Raw genomic sequence first — 21,967 nt, forward strand, 5'->3', positions numbered from 1 at the left:
GTGCCTCACTGACCGCATCTGTGAAATAGGGATTGGGACTGTGAGCCCCATGTGGACAAGGACTCCGTCCCACCTGATTTGCATGTATCCACCCCAGTGCTTAGCACATAGTAAGCGCTTAACAAATACCACAGTTATTACTTAGAGGTGAGCTATGACACCCCCACCCCCAGGGAAGGATCTTGTCTGTTCCTTTTCCTGCTTGGGCGTAGGGCATTTGGGAACTCCCCCAGCCCAGGAGTAAGGGCTGGACTTTTGGCAGATACACTGCCGCTCTCGATCGAACATCAGTGAATCAATCAGTGGTATATTTATAGCATGCTTGCTGAGAGCAATCAGTCATATTTATTGAGTCCTTACTGCATGCAGGCGCTGTACTAAACTCTTTGGAGAGTATAACACAACAGGCACATCCCCTGGCCACATCAAAGCTCTGTACAGAGCCCCAACCCCACCCTCAAATACTCTTAGCCCCTCTTTTCACCCCCTCCCACAGTCCAAAGCCTAGGAGGGAACACCACCATTTTGGAAGCGGAGGCTTGAGCAGGGCACACAGGCTAACTGAAGAGAAGTTTGTGGGTAAAAATAGCTTGGGCTGTGCCAGCTTTGAGGTTTGAGACCCCAATCAACCATAACTCAGCGCTCAGCTGAAAGTGGGGAGGGAATTGGGGGTGGTCCCATTCTGTATCCCCATGGAGTTAGGTATGGACCCCATTTTGCACTAACCTCAGTGCCATGCTGTGGTTTGAAAAAAAAAGCATTTTCTCAAGTGGGCCACTACAACTCCCCTGAGACACCCCCGACCCACCCGATTGTTCAGGGAATCCCTCCATCTTGCACCCAGGTAGTTTGAGGCTGCCCGCGGCAATCCAAAAAACAATGTGTCGGGACCGGGTATCACTCCTGGGCAAGTTTTCTTGATGGTTCCCCCCTCCACCCCCCTGGAAAAATTCCTATCTCCAAGATTTGCTGCTCTAGGCCGGTGGAATCTATCAAGTGAATTGAGTGATCCACTGCTGTCCACCAAGGAGGGGAGGTGGCGAAGGAGCCTTGCAGGGGATCAGCCTGGGCAGCAGCACTGGCACCAGCTGCTCGCCCACGGTGGTGGAAGTGGGGGCAAGATGGTCGCCTCACCCCTTGGCCAGAAAGACTGGCTGGATCAGCCTGCAACTGGGAAAATCTCTAATCCTGATTCCTATTGGGCCTTTCCTCCCGCTGCTTCCTCTCCCGGCCCCTCCTTCGCTGAGCCACCCCCCCACCCCCCCGCCCCGGCCCCCCACTCTTCCCCCTAACCGCCCCCCCAACACACACACACTCCCAGAGGCCCTTTCACTCGGACTCCACTTATCTGCGTGCTTCTTTGATGGATCAGATTATATTCCAGCCCACAGCAGTTGTTTGCAGCCTGGGTTCCTGCAGGTGCTTTTATCTGAGATTAGGGATAATGGATTTCTTTTCTTGGTGAAGTTTTTTCTGTCTCTCCCTGACTTTGGTCCAGAAAGCACTCAGTGCCAGAAAATAGATCTTTTGTCCGAAGGTCTTTCTATTGGCTCAACACCTCCCTCTCCCCCGCCCAAATGTCATGCTTCCGTTACCTAGAGTCATTTCTTGCGCTTTGCGGGCTGTAAGCATTAAAGAAGTCTAGAGAGCACCCCCTGCTGCCCCTCTCTTCCTCCCCAACTCACATCCTGGGATTTTGAGTCTTGGAAACTGGGGAGAAGGGAGAAGCAGGGGGCATCCTGCCCCTGGATAAGCCAGAAATGACCTGGTTCTCTGGAGAGAGCAGACCTCTGGGGAGAGTAGTAGTAAATAATATGTATTAAGCATTTACCATAACCTCTTTCAGGGCAGGGGGCATGTCCACCAACTCTGTTATATTGTACCCCTCCAAGCACATAGGACAGTGCTCTGCACACAGTAAACCCTCAATAAATGCAGTTGATTGATTACTGTGTGCAGAGCACTGTCTTAAACCCTCAGTAAATACAGTATGATTAATCGATTGATTGCTGTGTGCAGAGCACTGTCTTAACCGCGGGAAAAGCATATATGGGTGGGAATTAGATCCAGACCGCGCCCCTTGAGAGGCTGAGGATCTGTGAAACACCTCTGCCTCCTGCCTTTTTCCGCACTCTCTTCCTGAGGGAAACTACAGTGGGATTTTCTTTTTTTTGAGGGGTGAGGAGTATGGGGATTTCAAACAGCCCCAAATAACTGAACATATATTGACCGCAATACTTTTTTTCCCCCCAACAGCCCTATTACCATATTTAAATGCAAGTATGTCTTTTTTTCTCGATGTTTTAAGTAGTTTAGCGTGACTCTAGAGTGTTCATTCCCTTTCGAGTCTCCAGTAGCCCACTGTAGCAAGGGTGATCAGCCTTAGAGGTAGCAGGCTTCTAGTTTGCCGCTTGTAGGATGCCTTCCTCTTTCACTTGTGTGTGTGTGTCTATCGGTCTGTCTGTCTGTCTCCACCTTCTCTCCATCCTCTCCATCCCTTCATCCGTAGCCTGGGCTGACTATGTAGCTCTTGCTATTATCGTCAGTGTTCTGAGGCCAGAGCAGGAGCTCGGGAGGCTTCTGAAATCCATCCCCTCTCCCCCCTCACCCCCCAGCAGCTGGTCCTTTTCCCAGAAATTGGAGCTGGATCAGAGGCCACAGGCAAGGACCCTTTTTGCCACCTCTCCTTGCCTCAGCATAGCTCTCTGGGACCCCTGGGACAACCCTCCACAGGCCTGCTCTCCCCTGCTCCACAGAGCGGCCTTCCCAAGGGATGGTCCTCCCTGAATCCACTCAGCTTCACCTCTCAAGGGACAGGCACACCCCTCCCCAAATAAAAGCCAGTTTCCTGGTGGCCCCCTCCCTACTGCCGTGGGGAAGGTTCAAACGGGAAGGTGAGGGGCGGGGGACGAGCCCCAGGGCGAGTCCCCCCAGAGCCGGGGGAGGCTGACAGACAGGATGCAAGGGCGCTGTCTCCCATTGAAGAAAGCTAGGCAGCCGGACCGCTCCCCGAGCATCCCCTCTCTATCCCCTCCCCCGGACGCCGGGGTCCCCGTCCCTCTGAGCCACGCGGGCCCCGGCCTTCCGCCCCCTTCACCCTCTCCCTCTGTCTCCCGGCCAGGTTTTCCAGCGGCAGCAGCAGCCGCCTACGGACCGGTCGCGGCGGCTGCGGTGGCGGCAGCAAGAGGATCAGGTAGGGAGGTGTATGGAAGAGGCGGCTACACGGCGTATCCCCAGGCTGCTGGGGCAGGTAAAGGCTGTTGGTGTTCTGGGTGGCCGCACCTGTCCGTCACTGTTCTCACGGCCTCGCGGGCTCCCTGGGGGCCGGGGGTGGGGCGAAGCCACGAGGGTCAAGGGGTGCCCGGCTCCGGCAATCAACCGTTGCCGACCAGACAGACTCTTGTCTTCTCGCCCTCTCCTGCCGAAAGTCACGGCAGTGAACTGAGCCATGGCTTTTCTGGCCCACCAGCCAACTCCCCTGCCCTCTCGCTCTGTGGCTTTGCGCCAGGTGAGAGCCACCCCATCCCGGCCGGACTCCTGACCTGTCCTGAGGCTCGGTGATGGTCAGAGGAGCAGAGCAGGGTCATCGTCCCCCGCAACCCCCCAGAATCACTGGGGCCTTCCGCTGGGCCCCACCTTCCCTAGCCAGTCCTCCGGCCTCCACCTTGAATCAGAGCGGGAAGTTGTCTCACTGCTGCAGCCAGCATTGGGGAGGCCAGCTGCCACTCCTGCCGGCCACCCCACCCCCATCCCGAACTGCTCTGGTGCTGCCCCTGCCCCTGCTCTACAGGCAACCCAGCACTAGCCCCCAGCCCTCACCGGCCGTCTTGGCCTGCTCCGTCACCACCGAGTCAGCCTGGGGTCTCAGCTGGTGGAGTCCGGGGGGGCAGCCTCCTCTTCCCCAGCGGTGTCACCGCGGGTCATGGGGTCGATCAGGAGGCAACGGGAGGGAGCTGCGAAACTGAACCAGCAGAGCCTTGTTATGGGCACCGCAGCCCATGGGGGCTCAGCGGGGAGCCAGACCCCCTCGGTCCACGGGGTTTAGTTCTGTCTTCCTAAACCCGGGCCTCGGCCCTTCTCTGGCCCCCGGGGGAGCTGATGCGACAGCCTGGCCCCCAGTTCCGTTCGGCCCCCCCCACAGCATCAGTTGAGTGGTGACGGTTGGCAGCTGCCTCCTAGGGGCGGGGGTGGGGGGGGCCTCCAAGGGTGGTAGCTGAACTTTCGAGGAGAGGGAGAAGGGGAAACGGCTAACGCCAAAAGAGAAACTCTCACTGTTGAGAAGTGGACCCGATGGAGTCCTAAGTGAGATGTCAGTCGAACTCCGTTCCATGCAAACTGGCACTGCTCCTGGAGCTACAAAGGATTGTTCCCTCCCCAGTCACGTCTGTGTGGGTTTTCATTCTGTGGCTTGCGGGGAAGGGGGGCGTGGGGGTCATGGGGGAGGCGGGGGGCAACCTCCCAAGGCGTGGCTTGCCAGAAGGCCAGGGCAGGGGGAGGAGGAGGGATGAGGGGAAGCTTCTTTCTTTTTTTTCCTAAAAAAGAAAGAATTGTCTGGATGGCCCTCGGGGCCCTGTGGCAGGGGGTCCCAAAGTCTCCTGCCCCACCCCGCGGCATGTGGGGGCTCTGCCGAGCAGCCCCTTAAGTTCCCGGAGGGTTCTGGGTGGGGTCTCACGTTGCCTTGGCCCCGTTTCTCCTCTCTGTGTTTTTGTTCTTTATCCCTGGGGCTTTGGGTGCCAGGACAACTGGAGCCTCGGTCGTTCCCGGGCCGGAAATCCTGGAGATTTTATTTGTGTTGCTTTTGCTTTGGATTTGGGTTTTTGTCACTTGCAGAATGAAACTAAACCGTAACCCTCGATTAACCACCTCCCCCTTCATGGCAAGTTTAAAGGGCAGCATGGAGTTCTCGTGTCTCTCGAGTCAGAGAACGGGTCCCCGTTGTCTGCACGCACGTACACGCACACACACACATACACATACCACACCCCCCAACCCTTCCCAAACCTTGTGGGGGAAGCCCCCCTGGTTCCTACCCATCTAGACATCGCTACTTGAAACCCATCTCTCCCTAGTCTAAAGGTGTTTTCTTTTCCACCACCTCCATCCAGAGTGGAGTTTCCAGAGGACATGCTGGCTTGGCCATTTTCACCTCCACACTGTTAGCAAATTAAATCCAGGGGTTTGGCGCCTGGGCCTCCCTGGGCAAAGACAGTGCAAGCGGGCTACTCTCCCCCCATTCACCTCCCCCGCATCAGAAGTCCCCTAGGGTGGAGACCCTTTCCCAGTCTGGCCCCTGTGCTCACTGGGAAATGATCAAGGGAGGAGCGGGGCTCATGAGGTGTGTGGTCCTCCCCACCTCACTCTGCCCCGTACAGGCCTGCATGGCAGCATCTCTCTTTCCCTTTCCTTTCTTTTCACTTTGTATGCATCTCCCTTTCCTGCCCAGCACATTGCCTCCAGAGGCCGGGGATGGGGGTGGCTGTCCATTGCCCCAGCTTCCCAAAGCAGGCAGAATGAGGTGTGTGCACCCAGTGGAACCCAGTCTGTGACCCAAACTGGAATGGTTCTCCAGGCACCACATGGAGAGGCTTCTCCTCTCATCCTGATCCCCTCTCCACACTACCCCTCTGGCTGCTTTCTTCAAGTATTATGGGTGATGGGACCCAGCCCCTAGTTCTTGGACTGTCGTCCCCCTAGGCCACAAAGTGGGGACAAAGCAGAGCCCTTCTTTTGGCTTGTGCCAGATGGCCCCCCAGAAACTCGCCCTCCTGACACGTGCAAATGGAACATCCAACCCAGATGGGATCACCACAGCCCTCTCCCCCACTCAGTCTACATAATAGTAACAATAATTATGGTGCTTGTTAAACACATACTATGTGCCAAGCACTGTTCTAAGCGCTGGGGTAGATACAAGTTAATTAGGTTGGACACAGTCCCTATCCACATTGGGCTTGCACTTTTATCCCCATTTTACAGATGAGGTAACTGAGGCACAGAGAAGTGAAGTGACTTGACCAAGATCACACAGCAGACTTGTGGCAGAGCCAGGATTAGAACCCAGGTCCTACCAACTCCCAGACCCGTGCTCTATCCACTAACCCATGCTGCTTCTTGGGCCGAGACCCCGAGACCCCAAGTAGAGAGTGCTCAGGCACTACTTGACACCCACCTCCCCTCCTGATGGCCAGACAACTTCACCTACCTGGGTCACCTTTCTTTCGATCTCACCCGGCAGTTTGAAGCGTCTTTTCTTTGCGCTCAGCATAGGATGCATTCTTTTCATTTGGGCTCATTCATCTAGTCCCCTCAGTACCTGACTCCAGGCCCCCCACACCCCAATCCAATCAACCAGTCCCCAGCCCACTGTACCTTGGCAGGGGTGGGACCAGCGTTTATCCAAATGGCCTCAGAAAGCAGTGGCCGCCCACCGGTTTGGACGTTGAGGGTTTCTCGGGGGTGGGCTTTCCCCCAAAGTTGTTCATGAAGAGTGGGCTAGGGGCCGGGGGGGAAAGGGAGGCGGGTCCATCGGTCTTCCAGCCACCCAATCCCCCACAATACCCTAATTTCCACCCTCCCCCCACCTCCTCCTTGCAGTCCAGCCCTGGTTCAGGACGCCTTACTGTACTTTATACTTGCCAGCCCAAACCTCGGGGTAGTATCATGAGCTACTGACCTTGATGGTGAGTGTGAGCAGTTATGTTTTTGTTGTCTTTTCTCTTGCTTGGTTGGGGCTGCCGTGAGAATGTCTCTGAGGCAGTCTTCCCCGCCTCTCTCACACTCGGACCTGCACACGTCCTCTCAAACACTCTTCTGAGCACGCTCAGCGGGAAGGTTTGTCCACACCTATTAATCCTCTCTCCGTGTCCAGCTTCCTGTTAGTAGCAGCTGGTTGCATGTTTTTGCTTGTTCGGATCAAACGGTTCAAGAAACAAACTCATATCAACTCTCGAGAAATGTCTTCTTTTTTGTACCCTTTCTTTTTCGATGTTTTTATTCCTTAAAAATCCCAAACACCTGTCGTCCAGTAAAGCATTTCACATCTCCCCTTGCCTGTTCTTAGATTGTATGTATCTGTGGGACTGTACTAAATGCATGCACTGTAGTAGGTGTGTCCTGGTAGCTGTAGCCGTAGTTGTAGAACATGCATTGTTGAGTTGATATTACAGGTTCCGTCAGCTTGAAAGAAAGCAGCAGTCAAAAGCCTAGCGATATGTGGGGGGGACAGAAAGTGAAGGCTCTCTCTCTCTCTCTCTCTTTCTCTCTCTCTTTCTCTCCATAAATCAGTGTTGCCAAAGGCTTGGCTCCATGATTCTCATCAGCCACCCTCCCTTCCCTCATCCCCACAACCCCCAGGCCCCTAGCTGGTCCGTACGGTCGGCTTTCGGAGCCCTCCTTTCCACGACTCTGCTAAGGATGACTTTCCCCACCCAGAGGAAACAGAAGTAGCATCAGGAGAGAATCAGGAAGTAGAATCAAACTTGGCCTACCAGTGTGGCCCTTGCCTTTTGGGTCAAGTTCTGTTAGTAGGGTAGATGTCTTTTGGAGCTGGTGGTGTGCTTTCTATGGTCGGGTTGATTGTGGTGACCTTCAACCTCTGGTACACCCTTCAATGGCCCTTGGGCTGAGGGAGTACAGAAAGTTTTACCTGAAGTGTTCCCTCGCCCGCCGTGACAATGGCAACTGTTCTCTAGGCCCACCGGAGAGGCAGGCCCCAGGCCGTCCCCATGTTCCTGGGCAGCCGGAACTGCCCAACTGATGGTAGGAAGGAGGACTCTCTGACATGTGGGCCTTTGGCGAGGTGAGCACGGGAGGGGCAGGGCAGGATGACCTTTGGAGTGGGTTCCCCGGCCAGCTGCTCCATTCACCCAAAATGCCTGGGGCTGTGAGTCAGAACAAACCACTAGCTGGAGAGTGGGAGAGTCCTGCTGTGGCCCCACCGCTCTGCTGGATTCATTCATTCATTCATTGAATCGTATTTATTGAGCACTGCCTGTGTGCAGAGCACTGCACTAAGCACTTGGAAAGTACAATTCGGCAACAGATAGAGACAATCCCTACCCAGGAACGGGCTCACAGTCTAGAAGGGGGAGACAGACAACAAAACAAAACAAGTAGACGGGCATCAATAGTATCAAAATAGATAAATAGAATTATAGATATATACACCTCATTAATAAAATAGAATAATAAATATGTACGAATATACACAAGTGCTGTTGGGTGGGGAACTGGGTAGAGCGGAGGGAGGGAGTAGGGGCGATGGGGAGAGGAGCCCAGAGGTGGGGGGCAGGGAGAGACTGGTCCCAGCCCTCCCTGCCCTCCAACAAGACTTGACGTGTAAGGGCCCGGAAGTGAGGAGCCGAGTTTGGGTTCCAAGAGTGGATTTTGGATCAACGTGGAGGGATCTCACCAAGTCGAGGTCAGCGTGGGGTCCCTGTCCCCACTGGACACTCCTGGGGTGGTCCCGGGGAGTTGCGAAACAGAAGGTCCTGTTGTTGGCTTTGGGCTAGGTGAGGGTTGGTGCTTGCAGTGGATTCTCAGCTGGGTGGACTCCTTTCCCCTCCGGAGCTAGAGGTCACCTGCCCGGGCAGCTGGCCTGTCCCATTGCTGGCCTGGCTGTGTGGAGCAAGCAGGATTTAGCCCAGGAAGGGTGCTTGCAGGGAGTGAGAGTTGGCAGAGGGAGCCAGAGATGCTCCCACCCCTGGTTACATCTTTCAGGCTCCTGGGGGGCCTGGCTTCTTGTTCCCCCTAAAAACAGGGCATAACATGGATTCCAGCCAAAAAAGCGGAAAGTGGATCCCACTGATGGACTGCGCAGGGATTGGATGGAAGCGAGAGATAAAAGCAGTCCAGAGGGAAGAGCCGAACCCCAAGCTGCTTTGCTCTGCCCACAGCCCTCCACATTGACTAAGTTAGAGCCCAAGAACGGGGCCTCCAGGGGCTGAATGTTAGAGGCATTTTTCTGCTCCAGCTGGAAGATGTCTCTTCCCCAAAGTCATGACCACTGTTACACCTCTCCCCTTGGAGTTGGTCTTGGTATGAGTGAAGACATGAGACAGTTTCCCCCACTTCTTGCCTATTGCAAACCGCATCTCGTAGGAAGCGGGGCTCCCGTCTAGGAGGACAGCTGCCTCCTTCATCACCTAGCTCCTGGTCACAGCACGTACTGGGCACCAAGGCCCTCTCAGAAGCAGGACTTGCCCAGAACCCCATCTCGTTCTCTCTGTGCCTGGGTCTCCAGGCTCTCTCTGAATTTCAGCAGCCTAAGTCCATCTATAACACTCTCTCAACTGCCAGCCGTTTTCCCAGGTTCTCGAACCAACCCTCTTGTGGATAAAGTACATCAGCTTTAATCAATAATTTTGTAATAGGAATACTCGGCACTTGATAAATCAACTTCAAGGCAATTAGGGCCCAGCCCTGCCGCCCCACTTTGAAGATAAGGTCGGCCTAAATGAATGGAGTAGCCAAGTTGGAATGGACTTTTCACTCAGCCGGGTGATTTTTCGAAGGGGGAGACATCCTCGGCCTGGGAGTCTGTTTGACTTCGCGAGTGACGCTCTCGACCCGAGCTAGCCGGGCATCTCCTGGAGCCGATAGTGGTGGTGGTAGTAGTAGGAGTAATGATGGTAGTAGCAGGAGTGATCGTGGTGTTCATTAAGTACTTACTATGTGCTAAGTGCTTGGATAGATTTAACCCAGTCAGATCTGGCACAGTTCCTGTTCTCCTTAGGTCTCATTATCTAGTAATGTTAGTAGTAGTTATGGTGTTAATTGCCATCCACTGGGCAACAACTGTACCAAGTACAGTCCCTTTTGTCTCTTTGTTTTATGGTATTTGTTAAGCGCTTACTATGTGCCAGGCATTGTAATGAGCGCTGGGGTAGGTACAAGGTTGTCATGTTGGACAAAGTCCCCGTCCTGCATGGGGCTCACAGCCGTAATCCCCATTTTACAGATGAGGAAACTGAGGCGCAGAGAAGTGAAGTGACTTGCCCAGAGCAGACAAGTGGCGGAGCTGGGGTTAGAACCTAGGTTCTTTTGACGCCCAGGCTTGTGCTCTATCCGCAAGGTCATGCTGCTTTTTCTCCAACAGGGGAGAGAAGAAAAATCCTTACAAATATAGTAATCAGAATGTCATTGAATCTTCATCTCTCCACAAGTGGAGGTTCATGGTGGCCTGTCCCAGCTCTCTGGCTTGTCAGGGAATCCAGGAATTGGAACTGAATAGAGGCCTTGGACTTCTCCAGCCTTCATCCTCTTGGGCGCTGGGCTAGCCAAGCCAGAGAGCAGCTCCTGGTCTCCACAAAATTCTGCCCGAGTGACCGTGATCTTTATCGCATTTCTTAATAATGATGGTATTTGTTAAGCACCTTACTATGTTATTACTGTTCTAAGCGCTGGGGTAGATACCAGTTAATTAGGTTGGTCACAGCGCATATCCCATGTGAGGCTCACAGTCATAATCGTCATTTTACAGATGGGGTAAGTGAGGCACAGAGAAGTGAAGGGACTTGTCCATGTTACGCAGCAGACCAGTGGCAGAGCTGGGATTAGAACCCAGGGCCTCCTGACTCCCAAGCCCATGCTCTAGTCACTAGGCCATGCTGCTCCTCTGAGCAGAGTAGATTTTAAGAACAAGTAAAGTGGAGGTCTTTTCTGGAGGTAAGGGACACAGGCGCTTTAGGGACAGACTGTCAAGACCTTATCCTGCAGGACTAGGTGAGTTGAGGGTTGAGAATGTTGCGAGGGTGAAAAAGGAAAGGAACTCACAGGTGGGGTAGAAATCTGGCTCTGGCTGGCTGGTTATTTTCCTGGAGTTCATGCACATGTTAGTGATGCGACTCTGGCTAGAGAGTCAGACTGTCTGAATATGATTTGGATGTGGACCAGGAATCAGTGGCACGTGGAAATAGTGAGATTCGTCCAGTGTAGGCAGACTTCTTTGGTCTGTCGGGCAGAAATCCTTTACTGAGCAGCCACTATGCTAGGCACATAGGGTTCGTCCCAAATATTACATATGGTTTCTGACCCCAAGGAACTTTACATCTCAGGAGTCCTTAGCCGGGTGCTTCCATTTCTTTACTGAAACAGGATTGTCAGTCAAGCAGAAGCAATTAGCTAATGAGCGTCTAATTTAGTGTTAAGCAGTATAAACATTCCGATATTGGTTAGGCATTTACTTTGTGACAGGCACTGTACTAAGCACTGGGGTCGATAGAGGATAGCCAGGTTGGACAAGGTTCCTGTCCCACACAGGGCTCACAGTCTAAATAGCGGGAAGAACAGGTATTGAATCCCCATTTTATAAATGAAGAAATCGAGGCACAGAAAAGGTAGACTTGCCCAAGGTCACGTAGCAAGCAAGGGGCAGAGCCAGAATTAGAACCTAGGTCCTCTAATTCCCAGGTGTGTACAATTTCCACTAGGCTACACTGATTCCTTAAACTCTTAGGAGAATATACATGGTTCCTGCCCTCAGGAGCCAACAGTCTAATGGGGAAGACAGGCAGATAAAAATGGTTTGTAACGAGCCCCAAGTGGGCAATGGGGATTGAGTCCAATCTGATTATCTTGTATCTGCCCCAGCACTCAGCCCAGAGGTGGGCCCACAGTGAGTGTTTAACAACTACCACAAGTATTTTTATTAATAATAAGTAGTGGGAATCCGAGAAAGAACAAGAACTATATTCAGATGTCAAGAAAGAGGTCCTTTCTCTGCCCAAAAGTCATTTCTGCCGGGCATGAGAGGAATGCTGGGATTGAGAAGCGGGGAGAGCCTGGCAGCTGGCCAGCTTCTGCCCTCCCCCCGATCCCCGCTCTCCTTGCCCTCTGGTTCTCGTTTATTCTCACTGAGCTCAGAATCGGCGGGCCTCCATAGGGTGACAGTGAAGGGGTCTCTGGTTTCAGTGAAACGAGCAGAGTTGGGAACGTGACTCAGGGCCCCTTTCAGCTTGGAGAATGCCCTGGCTCTCAGAGTCTTGAGCTGGATTGCCCGCTCTCCTGCTGCCGTCCACAGCACGGACCTATGTGGGGTGGCGTTCCAGTGTCCCTCACCCCCATCCCAGTGTCCAGTCCAGTAGAGTGGATTCCCCAGTCCAGGGAAGCTCCAAGTGGCCCAGCCCAAGCCAGCCCCTGGGCCTACCCCTCTAAAATAGGCCTGAGGCAGGAGAGGGAGAAGACACAAAGTGGTCAGTCCCTATGGGATTTCCTGCCTCAGACAGCTGCCAGATGGGTCTCGGCACTTTGGTAGACAGGAGGAGCCACCGAAAGGTCTTGAGTTCAAGTCCTGGCTCTACCACTGAGCTCTTTCAGGGACAAGGGCTGTGTGTCTAACTTGCATGTGTTGTATCTACCCCAGCGCTTAGTACAGTGTCTGGCACATGGTCAGCACTGAACAAATACCACAATCACTATTACTGTCGAAAGGGCAAGTGCTTTGAGGGTCAAAGACACAAACTTTTTTTTATGGTATTGGCTAAGTATTTATTATGTGCCAGACACAGTACTAAACACTGGAGTAGATACAAGCTAATCAGGTTGGAACCAATCCCTATCCCACATGGGGCTCACAGTGTTAATCCCCATTTTACGGATGAGGGAACTGAGGCTTAGAGAAGTGAAGTGACTTGCCCTAGGTCAGCCAATAAATAAATGACAGAGCTGGGTTTAGAACACAGGTCCTTCTGACTCTCAAGCCCGTGCTCTAGCCACTAGTCCATGCTGCCAGGCAGGGCCAAAGCAAAATCAGACAGTGAGCAAGAAGGGATTTGAAGAACAAAGTCTTCCTCTAGAGGTGGTGTTAAATAGGTGCTCTTGCCATCATATCCTCCGTGTGGGGACACCGGCTTGGGCTGGGCCAATGGGGGAGGAGACTTGGCCAATGCTCGCTAGGCGAACCCAGCTTGGGTCTCGAGTCGTGAGATGCTAGGAGGCCGACGCGGCTGGCCTCAGCCTCGGCCAGCCACATTTGCAAAGAAGGGAGGCTGGCAGCCTCGCTCTAGGCTGCACCAGAACCTGTGGGATGTGTGACTGAGGGAGGACCCGACCTCCGTTGCTATAGCAATGGAGCTCGCCTCATTTGTTTTGTAGATGAGTAATTACTACGCAATTAGAGGAGGCTAAAAATAAAGGAGCCCTTTGTTCCTGGCTATTCATTAATATTAATAAAAGGTCTGACCAGGCTGTGGTAAACAATTAGCGCAGATTTGACTGCCTGAGGCAGAGGCGGTGGAAGAAGGAGGGAGGAAGTCATTTTTGACACTCCAAAAGAAAAGATAAGATGACTTTCTAGGGAGAGTGAAGCAGCCCCTCTCTCCCCTTAAACTCCCACCTTCTTCTGGGGTTGCCTGGACATACCTGAGCCCAGGAGGGAGATGGGCTGTCAGGAGGCAGGGCAGGTGGAAGGAGACGGTGGTTGGCTCTCGGGAATGTGACCCCCGGCTCTGGCAGAGTTGGCAGCCCCCTCCCCAGGAGCAGGAGGTCCATTCCGGGGACTGACACCTTAGCTTTGGGGTTGGGTCTAGTTCTCTGGGGTCTTTTCTGGCCCAGCTGCAACTTCTGTAGAGTGGTCAGGGGCTCCGGAGGGCAGGACCGGCAGGGACGCTGGTGGGCCCTTCTACAGGGCTGGTTTTGGTCCTGACTCTGACCTGAGGCAGCCCCTGCCAGCCTTGCTTATCGAAAACCAGTCCAGGGAGTAGATAGAAGTTTTCTGGTGCCCTGTGACCTAAGTCCAGGCTGGGGCCCAGAGCATGGGCGGGGGAAGCACTTCCTCCTCACATTCCTGGGAGTGCCGGTTATTATTCCCATTTTACAGATGGGGAAACTAAGGCAAGAGAGGAGAAACATCATGGCTAAAGTCACCCAGGAGGCAGATGACTGCAACCCAGGTCTTTTGACTCCCAGCCCAGCTCTCTGCCTCTCCTACTTCTGTGGCCTTGGGCAAACCTGGCCTGATGGCATTTTTTAAGCAAAGAATACTTCAACTACTACTATAATATTATGGTATCTGTTAAGCGCTTACTATGCACCAAGCACTCTAGTAAGTGCTAGAGTAGATGTAAGATCATCTGTTCAGACACAGTCCCTGCTGCGCTTGAGTCTCTCAGTCTCAGAGGAAGGGGGAACAGATATCCCCATTTTATAGAGAAGGAAATGGAGGCATAGGGATATGATATAATTTAATGACTTAATGAAGAAGTGTCTCCTCTCCGTTTTAGAAGTGAGAACCCTGAAACCCAGAGCAGTTCAGTGACTTACCCAAGGTCACGCAGCAGGCCAGGGTTGGAGCTGGGAGTCAGAGTCTATGTCTTCTGCCTCGCCCAGTCCTTATACATTACTCTGGCAACACACCTTGAGCGACCTGTTGACCATAGCCTCAAACCCATATCTTCAGTGGAGGGTATGAACCCCTCTGGCCAGGGTGTTTTTGTTGTTGTTTTATGGTACTTGTTAAAGCGCTTACTATGTGTCAGACACTGTTCTAAGCACCGGAGGTAGGTACAGGTGAATTAGATCAGACAGCAGCCTCATGGAGCTCACAGTCTTAAGTAAGAGGGGCAACAGGTATTGAATTCCCATTTTACAGTTGAGGAAACTGAGGCACAGGGAAGTTAAGTGACTTGCCCAAGGTCACACAGCTAGCAATTGGCAGAGTGGTCAGCAGAGTTGGGGTTAGAATTCAGGTCGCCTGACTCCCAGGCCCGTGCTCTTTCCACCAGGCCATGCTGCTTCCGAATTCAGGTGTTCCGAGTTAAGGCATGTAGACAGTAGGTGGCAAACCCCCTACCTTCAGAGGAACCCCAGTGCCTAGGTGACTCATCCCCCGCAAACACTCCATTTTATCTGCAGGAGGCGGAAGGCGGAAGGCTTTGGGGGTGGCCCGAGACTCCGCTTTTCCTCTTTTCTGTCAGTGGGCCCACGGAACGCTCTCTCTGATGGAAAAGGCGGGCACCTGTTTGGTCCCTCCTGCCCGGTCTGGCTCCTGTCTCCAGGTGGCACCACCAGGAACCCAGGAGCCTGCATGCCCAGTCCACACCCACACTCACACCCAAATCCTCCCACCTCGGCCCTGCCAGTGCTGGGACCCACAGCGCTTTCCAACTCGAAGGGCCAGAGAGTGGAAAAGAGAATTGGAAAAAGCTTCTTGGAGATGGAACTGGAGGGGGCCCGGCCTTTGTGAGGGTGGCCGTTTGTTTGTTGTGAAAGATCTAATTAGAAACACGAGAGGGAGCGGAATGGCTGCTTGCTTGGCTAATGAGCGACATGCACGTGGCCTGCTTTGAACTTCAAGGACACAAAGCTATTAGTGCTTACATCAAAAATGGATTAAACTTGGATGCTTTTATAATGATTACAGATGAGCCGTCCAAGTGGAAATCCCCCTGTGCCGACGGCGGGGAGGCGGGGCAGCCTCCCGGCTCCTGCCCCCGACCCCCTTCCTGGGCTCAGCCCAGGAGAAGGCTGTGCCCCTGCCAGCCGGGAAATAATAGGCTCTGGGCCGGAAGGGTCCCAGATCCTTCAGGAGGAAGCACGGTCCAGTAACGGCAGGATTGAGAAGGTTGAGATTGGCAAGGCCAGGGGCTGTGGCTCTGAGAAGCGGTCATGGTCCCCATTGATCCCAGAGGGGTGGCCCCAACTGGGAGGCTTCAGAGACGGGGGGCGCTGGTCCCAGGGAGAGCTGTCAGGGCCCTGCCATTGTGGCCCCGAGTCCATATCCAGAAATCTAAGCCTGACGCACTGTCCCCTCCCCCCAGCCAGGCCCCTGAGTCCAGGGGATTGGGCCTGGGTCATTTGGAGGCCTGCAGTTCTACCCCTTGGTACCTCCTCCCTCCGCCCGGGGCAGGGTGGATTCTTTGGTTTCTCTTGCCAGGAGAAAACTGGGTAGTTGGCAGAAGTCTGGGTGGGCTGGCCAGGACCCAGAAGGATGGGGCAGGAGGTCCTGGAGCTGGAAAGGGAGGACCAGGACGTCTGGAAACCCAGCCTGTAGAGCCCTTCATGTCTGTCCATCCATCCGTCTGTCCGTCCCCTCCTTGAGCCACCAGGACTAGGGGCCTGGACAGTGCATTGTTTCGCCCCAGATCTCTGGAGCTGATTCACTATGGGCAGGGAATGGGTCTTCCAACTCTGTTGTATTGTACTCTCCTAAGTGTTTAGTACAGTGCTGTGCATGCAGAAAGCATTCAGTAATGCCACTGATTGATTGACTGATATTGTGGGGCCAGAAAGAGCACAGAGGTGATCCCCCAGAGAAAGTCGGGGGGGGGGCGGGGGGGGGAGGAGCAGAGGGAGGGAGGGAGCAGCTCAGCCCAGTGCATGCAGGAGTCTCTTAAAGCCTCAACTAGCTTCTGGATTGACTTGGAATAAGATATGTAATATCTTATATGTAATATCTAGGAATGTAAGATAAGTAATTATTAAATCGTGGTGTTGGTTAAGTGCTTACTGTGTGCCAGGCACTGTACTAAATGCTAAGATGGATACAAGCAAATCAGGTTGGACACAGTTCCTGTCTCACGTGGAGCTCACATTCTCAATCCCCATTTTACAGATGAGATAACTGAGGTCCAGAGAAGTGAAGCGACTTGCCCAAGGTCACACAGCAGACAAGTGACAGAGCTGGGTGCGTTTGGGAGGGTAGTCTATCCGGTAATGATACTTATTAAGCATTTACCCTGTGCACACCCCTTTACTAAGCATTTGGGAGAATGCAATACAACACGGTTCCTGCCCACAAGGATCTTACAGTCCAGAGGGTCACCAGCAGCATAATAATTACAACATTAACTGTGGTATTTGTGAAGCGCTTACTAGGGGCCAAGCACTGTAGAAAGCACCCAGGTAAATACAATCAGACACAGTCCCTGGCCCACTCAGTCTCACGGTCTAAGTCGGAAGAAGAACGGGTAACAAACTGCCCCCTTTCAGAGGAGGAAACTGAGACACAGAGAAGTTAAGTGACTTGTCTTCAAATGACAGCTACTGTCACGGGAAAATTCCCTGACTGGAAACAACCAGTCTCCTCCGGGTCAGTCATTCGGTCAATCAGTCATATTTATTGAGTGCCTCCTTGGGGCAGAGCACTGTACTAAGCACTTGGAAGAGGCCTGGCACCTTTCTCCTTTATCCCCGGCATTGCCAGCTCTCCACGACCATCTCCGCCTCCACCCCTCTCTGTCCCACCCCCACTGCTGCTGCCCCTTTTTCCAACAGAGAAAGGGCATTTTGCCCCTTGTTGTGTGCATGTTTCAGAGAGATGAAGCGTTGCCTAATCTTGTGGGCTTTATTAAGTCTCAGAGGCAGTAATAGGTTTGTTTTTTTCGGTTTTTTTCCCCGAGCATTTTGTCTTCACGACAGCATGCTGGAAAATTCTCAAAATCATCAGGCTCGAGGAATCATTTTCCAAAAACAGTCAGGAAATATCACTCCTCAACGAAAGAGGATGAAGGGCAGAGAGATGGGGAAGATATGAGGGGGCTGGGGCAAGAGGCTGGAAGGGACAGAGGGGCAAGAAGGCTAGGAATAAACCAAAAAGGTGAATTGGGCAGAGACATGAGGGGCTGGGGAGAGGAGGCCCCTGATGGAGGGAAGAAGGGAAACCCCAGCAGTCAGGAAAGGAGCTCACTCGCCCCTGAATCAGAAGGAAACTCGGCCAGTGAAGGGGCCTGGGGCGGCTCCACCCCTGATACTTCTCTCCCTCTCTCTGCCATCCCATGGGCCCTCCTGTCTCTGTCTACGGGGGTGGGCCACCCCCAGGGCCCTCCACCGTTGGCTCTCGGTGATGGGCAGTTAATGAGGCGGTGGTGTAGGGTGCCCTTTGAGGGGGTTGTATTTCTTCCTCCTTTGCTGTTCCAGCAAGTTTCAACCCATCTCTGCCCTGGGTTAGAAGCCTGTTCTCCACGGGAGAATGACAGTGGCAGCATTTCTGGATTTAAATCAATCAATCGTTGCTATTTATTATTGGTATTGTCATTATTATTATCATCACTATTATTATTGTATTTGTTAAGAGCTTGTTTTGTGCCTGGCACTGTACTAAGCACTAGGGTAGATACAAACTAGTCAGGTTGGACACAGTCCATGCCCAACGTGGGACTCACAGTCTTAATCCCCACTTTGTGGATGAAGTAACTGAGGCACAGGGAAGTGCAGTGACTTGCCCGAGGTCACACAATAGACAAGTGATTCATGGCCAGAAACCTCTCAGCAGTTGGTTAGATTTGGGTTTAACTTGTCCCGTTGACCTTTCTTGTCCAATGTTAGATGAATACGTTCGCGGGTGCTTAAGAAATACCACAATTATCATTTTTACTACCCAGGTGAAAGGGAGACATGGTCCCTGACACTGCAGGGATTCGCTGTCCAAAAATATGGTGGGGACAGATTTAATAGGAAAAAATGAAATAATTGAATTTCAGATCAACAGAGAAGTAGAGGTTCCAACCAGCCTGGGGAGAAAGGGGCCTTGGAGAGAGTGGCGGGGGGGTGCTGCCACCCAGATCACTGAGGGTCTGGTCAACATCTAAAGCTTGCGGAGGGTGTAGAGGTTGCACTCTGCTAAAGTCCCCATGGCCCCATGTGCCCGGGGCCAGCTGGAAGCTGGGGACCTTGGCGTCGGATGGCAAGGCAGCAGGGGTTGAGGGTGGTAAACTCAGGGTGATCATTGAGAAACGTTGGGAGTATCAGGGTGACTTTGGAGTGATCTTGCCCTCCAGCTGACAATGCAAGCTGCCAGACTCGAGCCCGTTCTCAAATACCACCAGGCCCCAGCCGTCTCCTGATCTGAAATGCCTCTTCACCCGCTAGGGTCCTCCCTCCTACCCACCTGCTCAGGATGCTAGCCCAGGCCCACTCACCCGCAGAGAGCAGGAGATGAATGAAGCCCAGAAGGGTCTAACCTAGGTGTTTATTTAGAAGCTGGTTGCCCCACAGCCCGATTTCTCTTAGAGTCTGCCCGATCGCTTTTGGCCCTGGGCCTTGGTCAGTTGTGCTCCCTGACCCTTTGCAGATACGCTTGCTTGAGACCCTCTAGACTGAAAGCTCGTTGTGGTCAGGAGATGTGTGTTAAATTGTTATAGTGCACTCTCTCAAGTGCCTAGTACAGTGCTCTGCCCACAGTAAGCGCTCAATAAATACGAATGGCTGACTAATCCTGGGGCAGGAAGCCTGCCAGGGTTCAGGTCAGATGAGTCAAAGCCTTCAGGCCCTCTTCCCTGGGGGGAGAATAAATTACTTTTGGGGGGCTGGGTCTTCATGGGCTACTCCCATCTCTGCCCCAGACAGAGCTTTGGAGTGGTTGGGACTGGGATGTGGGTGGCGGGGGGAGGCGGGGCACGGAGAAGGGAGTGGGAGAGAAGCATCTCCTAGGCTTCAGAGCCCCAGATTGACTGGAAAGTGCGGGCCGGAGTGGGAGGCGGGGGGTGTTGTGCTTTTGCGGGTCAGGACGCGCGGTGATGGAGGCCCTGTATCCCCAGGCGGCCCCGAGTACGGTTTCTATCCTCTGCCCTCTGAGGAGCGGGCCCCGTTCACGTACCCGGACTGTGGTTCCCCGGGGCCCCGACCGGTTCAGCTGTTCCATAGTCAGCCTGCGGTTTCCTCCGGCCACTCCCCCCTCCACCACCTTCCCAGCCCGCAGCCGTTTAAGAGCCCAGGTTGGTATTTGGCGTTTCGTTCCTTTGGGGGCTAGCACGCCAAGAGGAGCTCTTCCGGGGCCCGCCGCCCTGGGCCGCCTGCATGGAGCCCCTTGCCGGCCCACCCGAGGGGTCTCCTTTCCACGGGGTCTCGGGCGGGCCGCGGGAGCTTAAATGGGGAGGGGTGGCTGGATGAGAGAGAGACAGAGAGAGAGAGAGAAGCCTGTCTTTTTAAGCCCATTTAGTCTCCCCCAGCACGTGGAGACTTTGAACTTGCTCTGGCCGACGAATTCGGTGGCGGCCTTTCTGGTTACGCTCCCATGGGCTTGGCTGCAATGAATTTTTCTGGCAGTTTCATCTGCTGATTGTGGAGGTGTCCGGTGAATTTATTCCAGAGGCTTGGTGAATGGAAATTTATAGGCATGTGGGCATCCAGCCAAAAGAGAGACACATCAGACTTATTTTCCCACCCGCTTCCTCCCTGGCCCTTTTCCTCCAGAAACGTCCCATCTTTGAGCAGTCCTTGAAAGTCTATCAGAAAGACACCAGTCACCCCAAGCATCCCGGGCTGACACCTGATTTGATTTCGATTTAGTGTGTCAGACACACGTTCCAGGTTGGCCAGTAATTTTATGCCTACTCCCTGTCCTCCGCCTCCTTCTCCCCAACCCTCCATCGTCTGAGGTGGACCTAGAGTGGACAGTGCATGTGGACGGCAAAATCAGGGAAGGAGGCGGTTGGGGTGAAACTCAACCTAGAGCAGAGCAAGTATCACAGTGACTGATGGCCAGAAACCTCTCGGCAGTTGGTCAGACTTGGGTTTATCTTGTCCCGCTGACCTTTCTTGTCCAACGTTAGATGAATATGTTCACGGGCTCAGCGCTGACATGAAAGATCATGAGTCAGAGTGATAGAGAAGTCACCCGGAGCCCCCTCCTCCTCAACATCCCTTCCCTCGAGCAGTCCCTCCCTCCCACCCCCACTTCAATCCCGGGATCCTCCCTGTTGGAGCCTTTGCCAGGGAATGGGCCTTTGGGGCTTGGTTTGGGGCAGAGCCAGCAGCCATTCTCAAAGCCGTGGACTGCCAGAGGGGAATGCTTAAGCCCTGAGCTTCAGGGCGTGGGCAGGGGTGAGAGACTGATTGTGCTCCTTGGATGACAGGAATCACGAAACAGCAGACAGGTGCCCCTGTGAGGCGAGCAAGGGCCTGAGAGTGCTCCATGGGTGGCAGGAATCATGATGCAATGAACAGGTGTCCCAACTGCACATCCTGAAAGATGCTGGCTAGGGACCTCCTGGCCTGCAATAAGGGGACCCCCTCCTCCCCCACCCCCAGTCCACAGGGAGGACTTAGCGAGGAGCTGTTTGCTGTCCAACCCGGCCCACTGGGCGTGATGGTGCAGAGGGGATGGACCAGGGCAGAAAGAGAAGTCTGTGGCCATCCGGCCGGACGCCCTCCCACAGGGAAATTGAGGTCAGGCGAGGTTGCCATAGCAGCAGGTGCCAAATAGAACTTGTCCCTACAAGGACAGGCACAAGGACAGACTGTCAGAGAGCCCTGAGGGCTCCAGGAAGGGATCGAGCTCCCTAACTGCTCCCCGATTGGCTCTGCCATTGGTCTGTCTCTCCCTGAAGCGGAATTGGTCCCAGGGCCTCGCCTCCCTCTCACCCAGGCCTCAACCACCACCTGCAGAACGGAGTATGACTGGGCCTCCCCAGAGACTCCACCTCTCCAATGAGCCAGGTCCAAAGAAGCTGTGCACCTTTCCCAGTGTTTCGGGGAGGGCAGGCATTTAGGCTTTTATTTTAGAGCGGGCCGTCGGTCAGTCAGTCCACGAATGGATGGATTGTCACTTACTGTGTATGGAGCACTGTGCTAAGCGCCTGGAAGAGTGGTTGACACCATCCCAGCCTTCAAGGAGCTTACAGTCTATTGGTTAGAAAGACACTAATATAAATTACAGATGGGGAGAAAGGAACCGAGTTTAAAGAGCTGGACCAAAGTTGCTCCCGGGATAAAAGGGGTGAGGCCTCAGAGGGTGGGGCTGGGCTGCCCTACCCCAGCCTCTGCGACGCCTCCCAGATTGTGGTTAATAGGGGCATGACAAGAGAAATGGGATCTGGGATTCTGACCTCCAAGAGCTTGAAAAACTCAGCCCCTCTGCCCCAGAGGGAACCTTCCAACTAGCCTTTTGGCAGTCCATCAAACCAAAGGTATTTAATGAGCGCTTAGTGTGTGCAGAGCACTGTATTAAGCGCTTGGGAGAGTAAAGTACAACAGAGTTGGTCGACATGTCCCCTGCCCATAAGAAATTACAAGCTGTGGAAATACCTTTGAC

General features: G+C 53.6%; 1 protein-coding gene across 10 annotated transcripts in view; it reads left to right on the forward strand.

Moving 5' to 3' along the window:
• MSI2 (musashi RNA binding protein 2) overlaps nt 1–21,967 on the forward strand; it is a 303,580-nt gene that overhangs the window by 272,685 nt on the left and 8,928 nt on the right. For 4 of the 10 annotated variants that reach the window (XM_039914434.1, XM_029082063.1, XM_029082064.1 and 1 more), the window contains 2 exons: nt 2,257–2,280; nt 3,122–3,250. In XM_039914434.1, the coding sequence (XP_039770368.1) occupies nt 2,257–2,280; nt 3,122–3,250 (153 nt within the window). The remainder of the gene's footprint in view (nt 1–2,256; nt 2,281–3,121; nt 3,251–21,967) is intronic. The other 6 variants (XM_039914436.1, XM_029082066.2, XM_029082068.1 and 3 more) reach the window with 3 other exon arrangements.

Source organism: Ornithorhynchus anatinus, chromosome 17 (genome assembly GCF_004115215.2).
Source record: "Ornithorhynchus anatinus isolate Pmale09 chromosome 17, mOrnAna1.pri.v4, whole genome shotgun sequence".
Classification (NCBI taxonomy): domain Eukaryota; kingdom Metazoa; phylum Chordata; class Mammalia; order Monotremata; family Ornithorhynchidae; genus Ornithorhynchus; species Ornithorhynchus anatinus.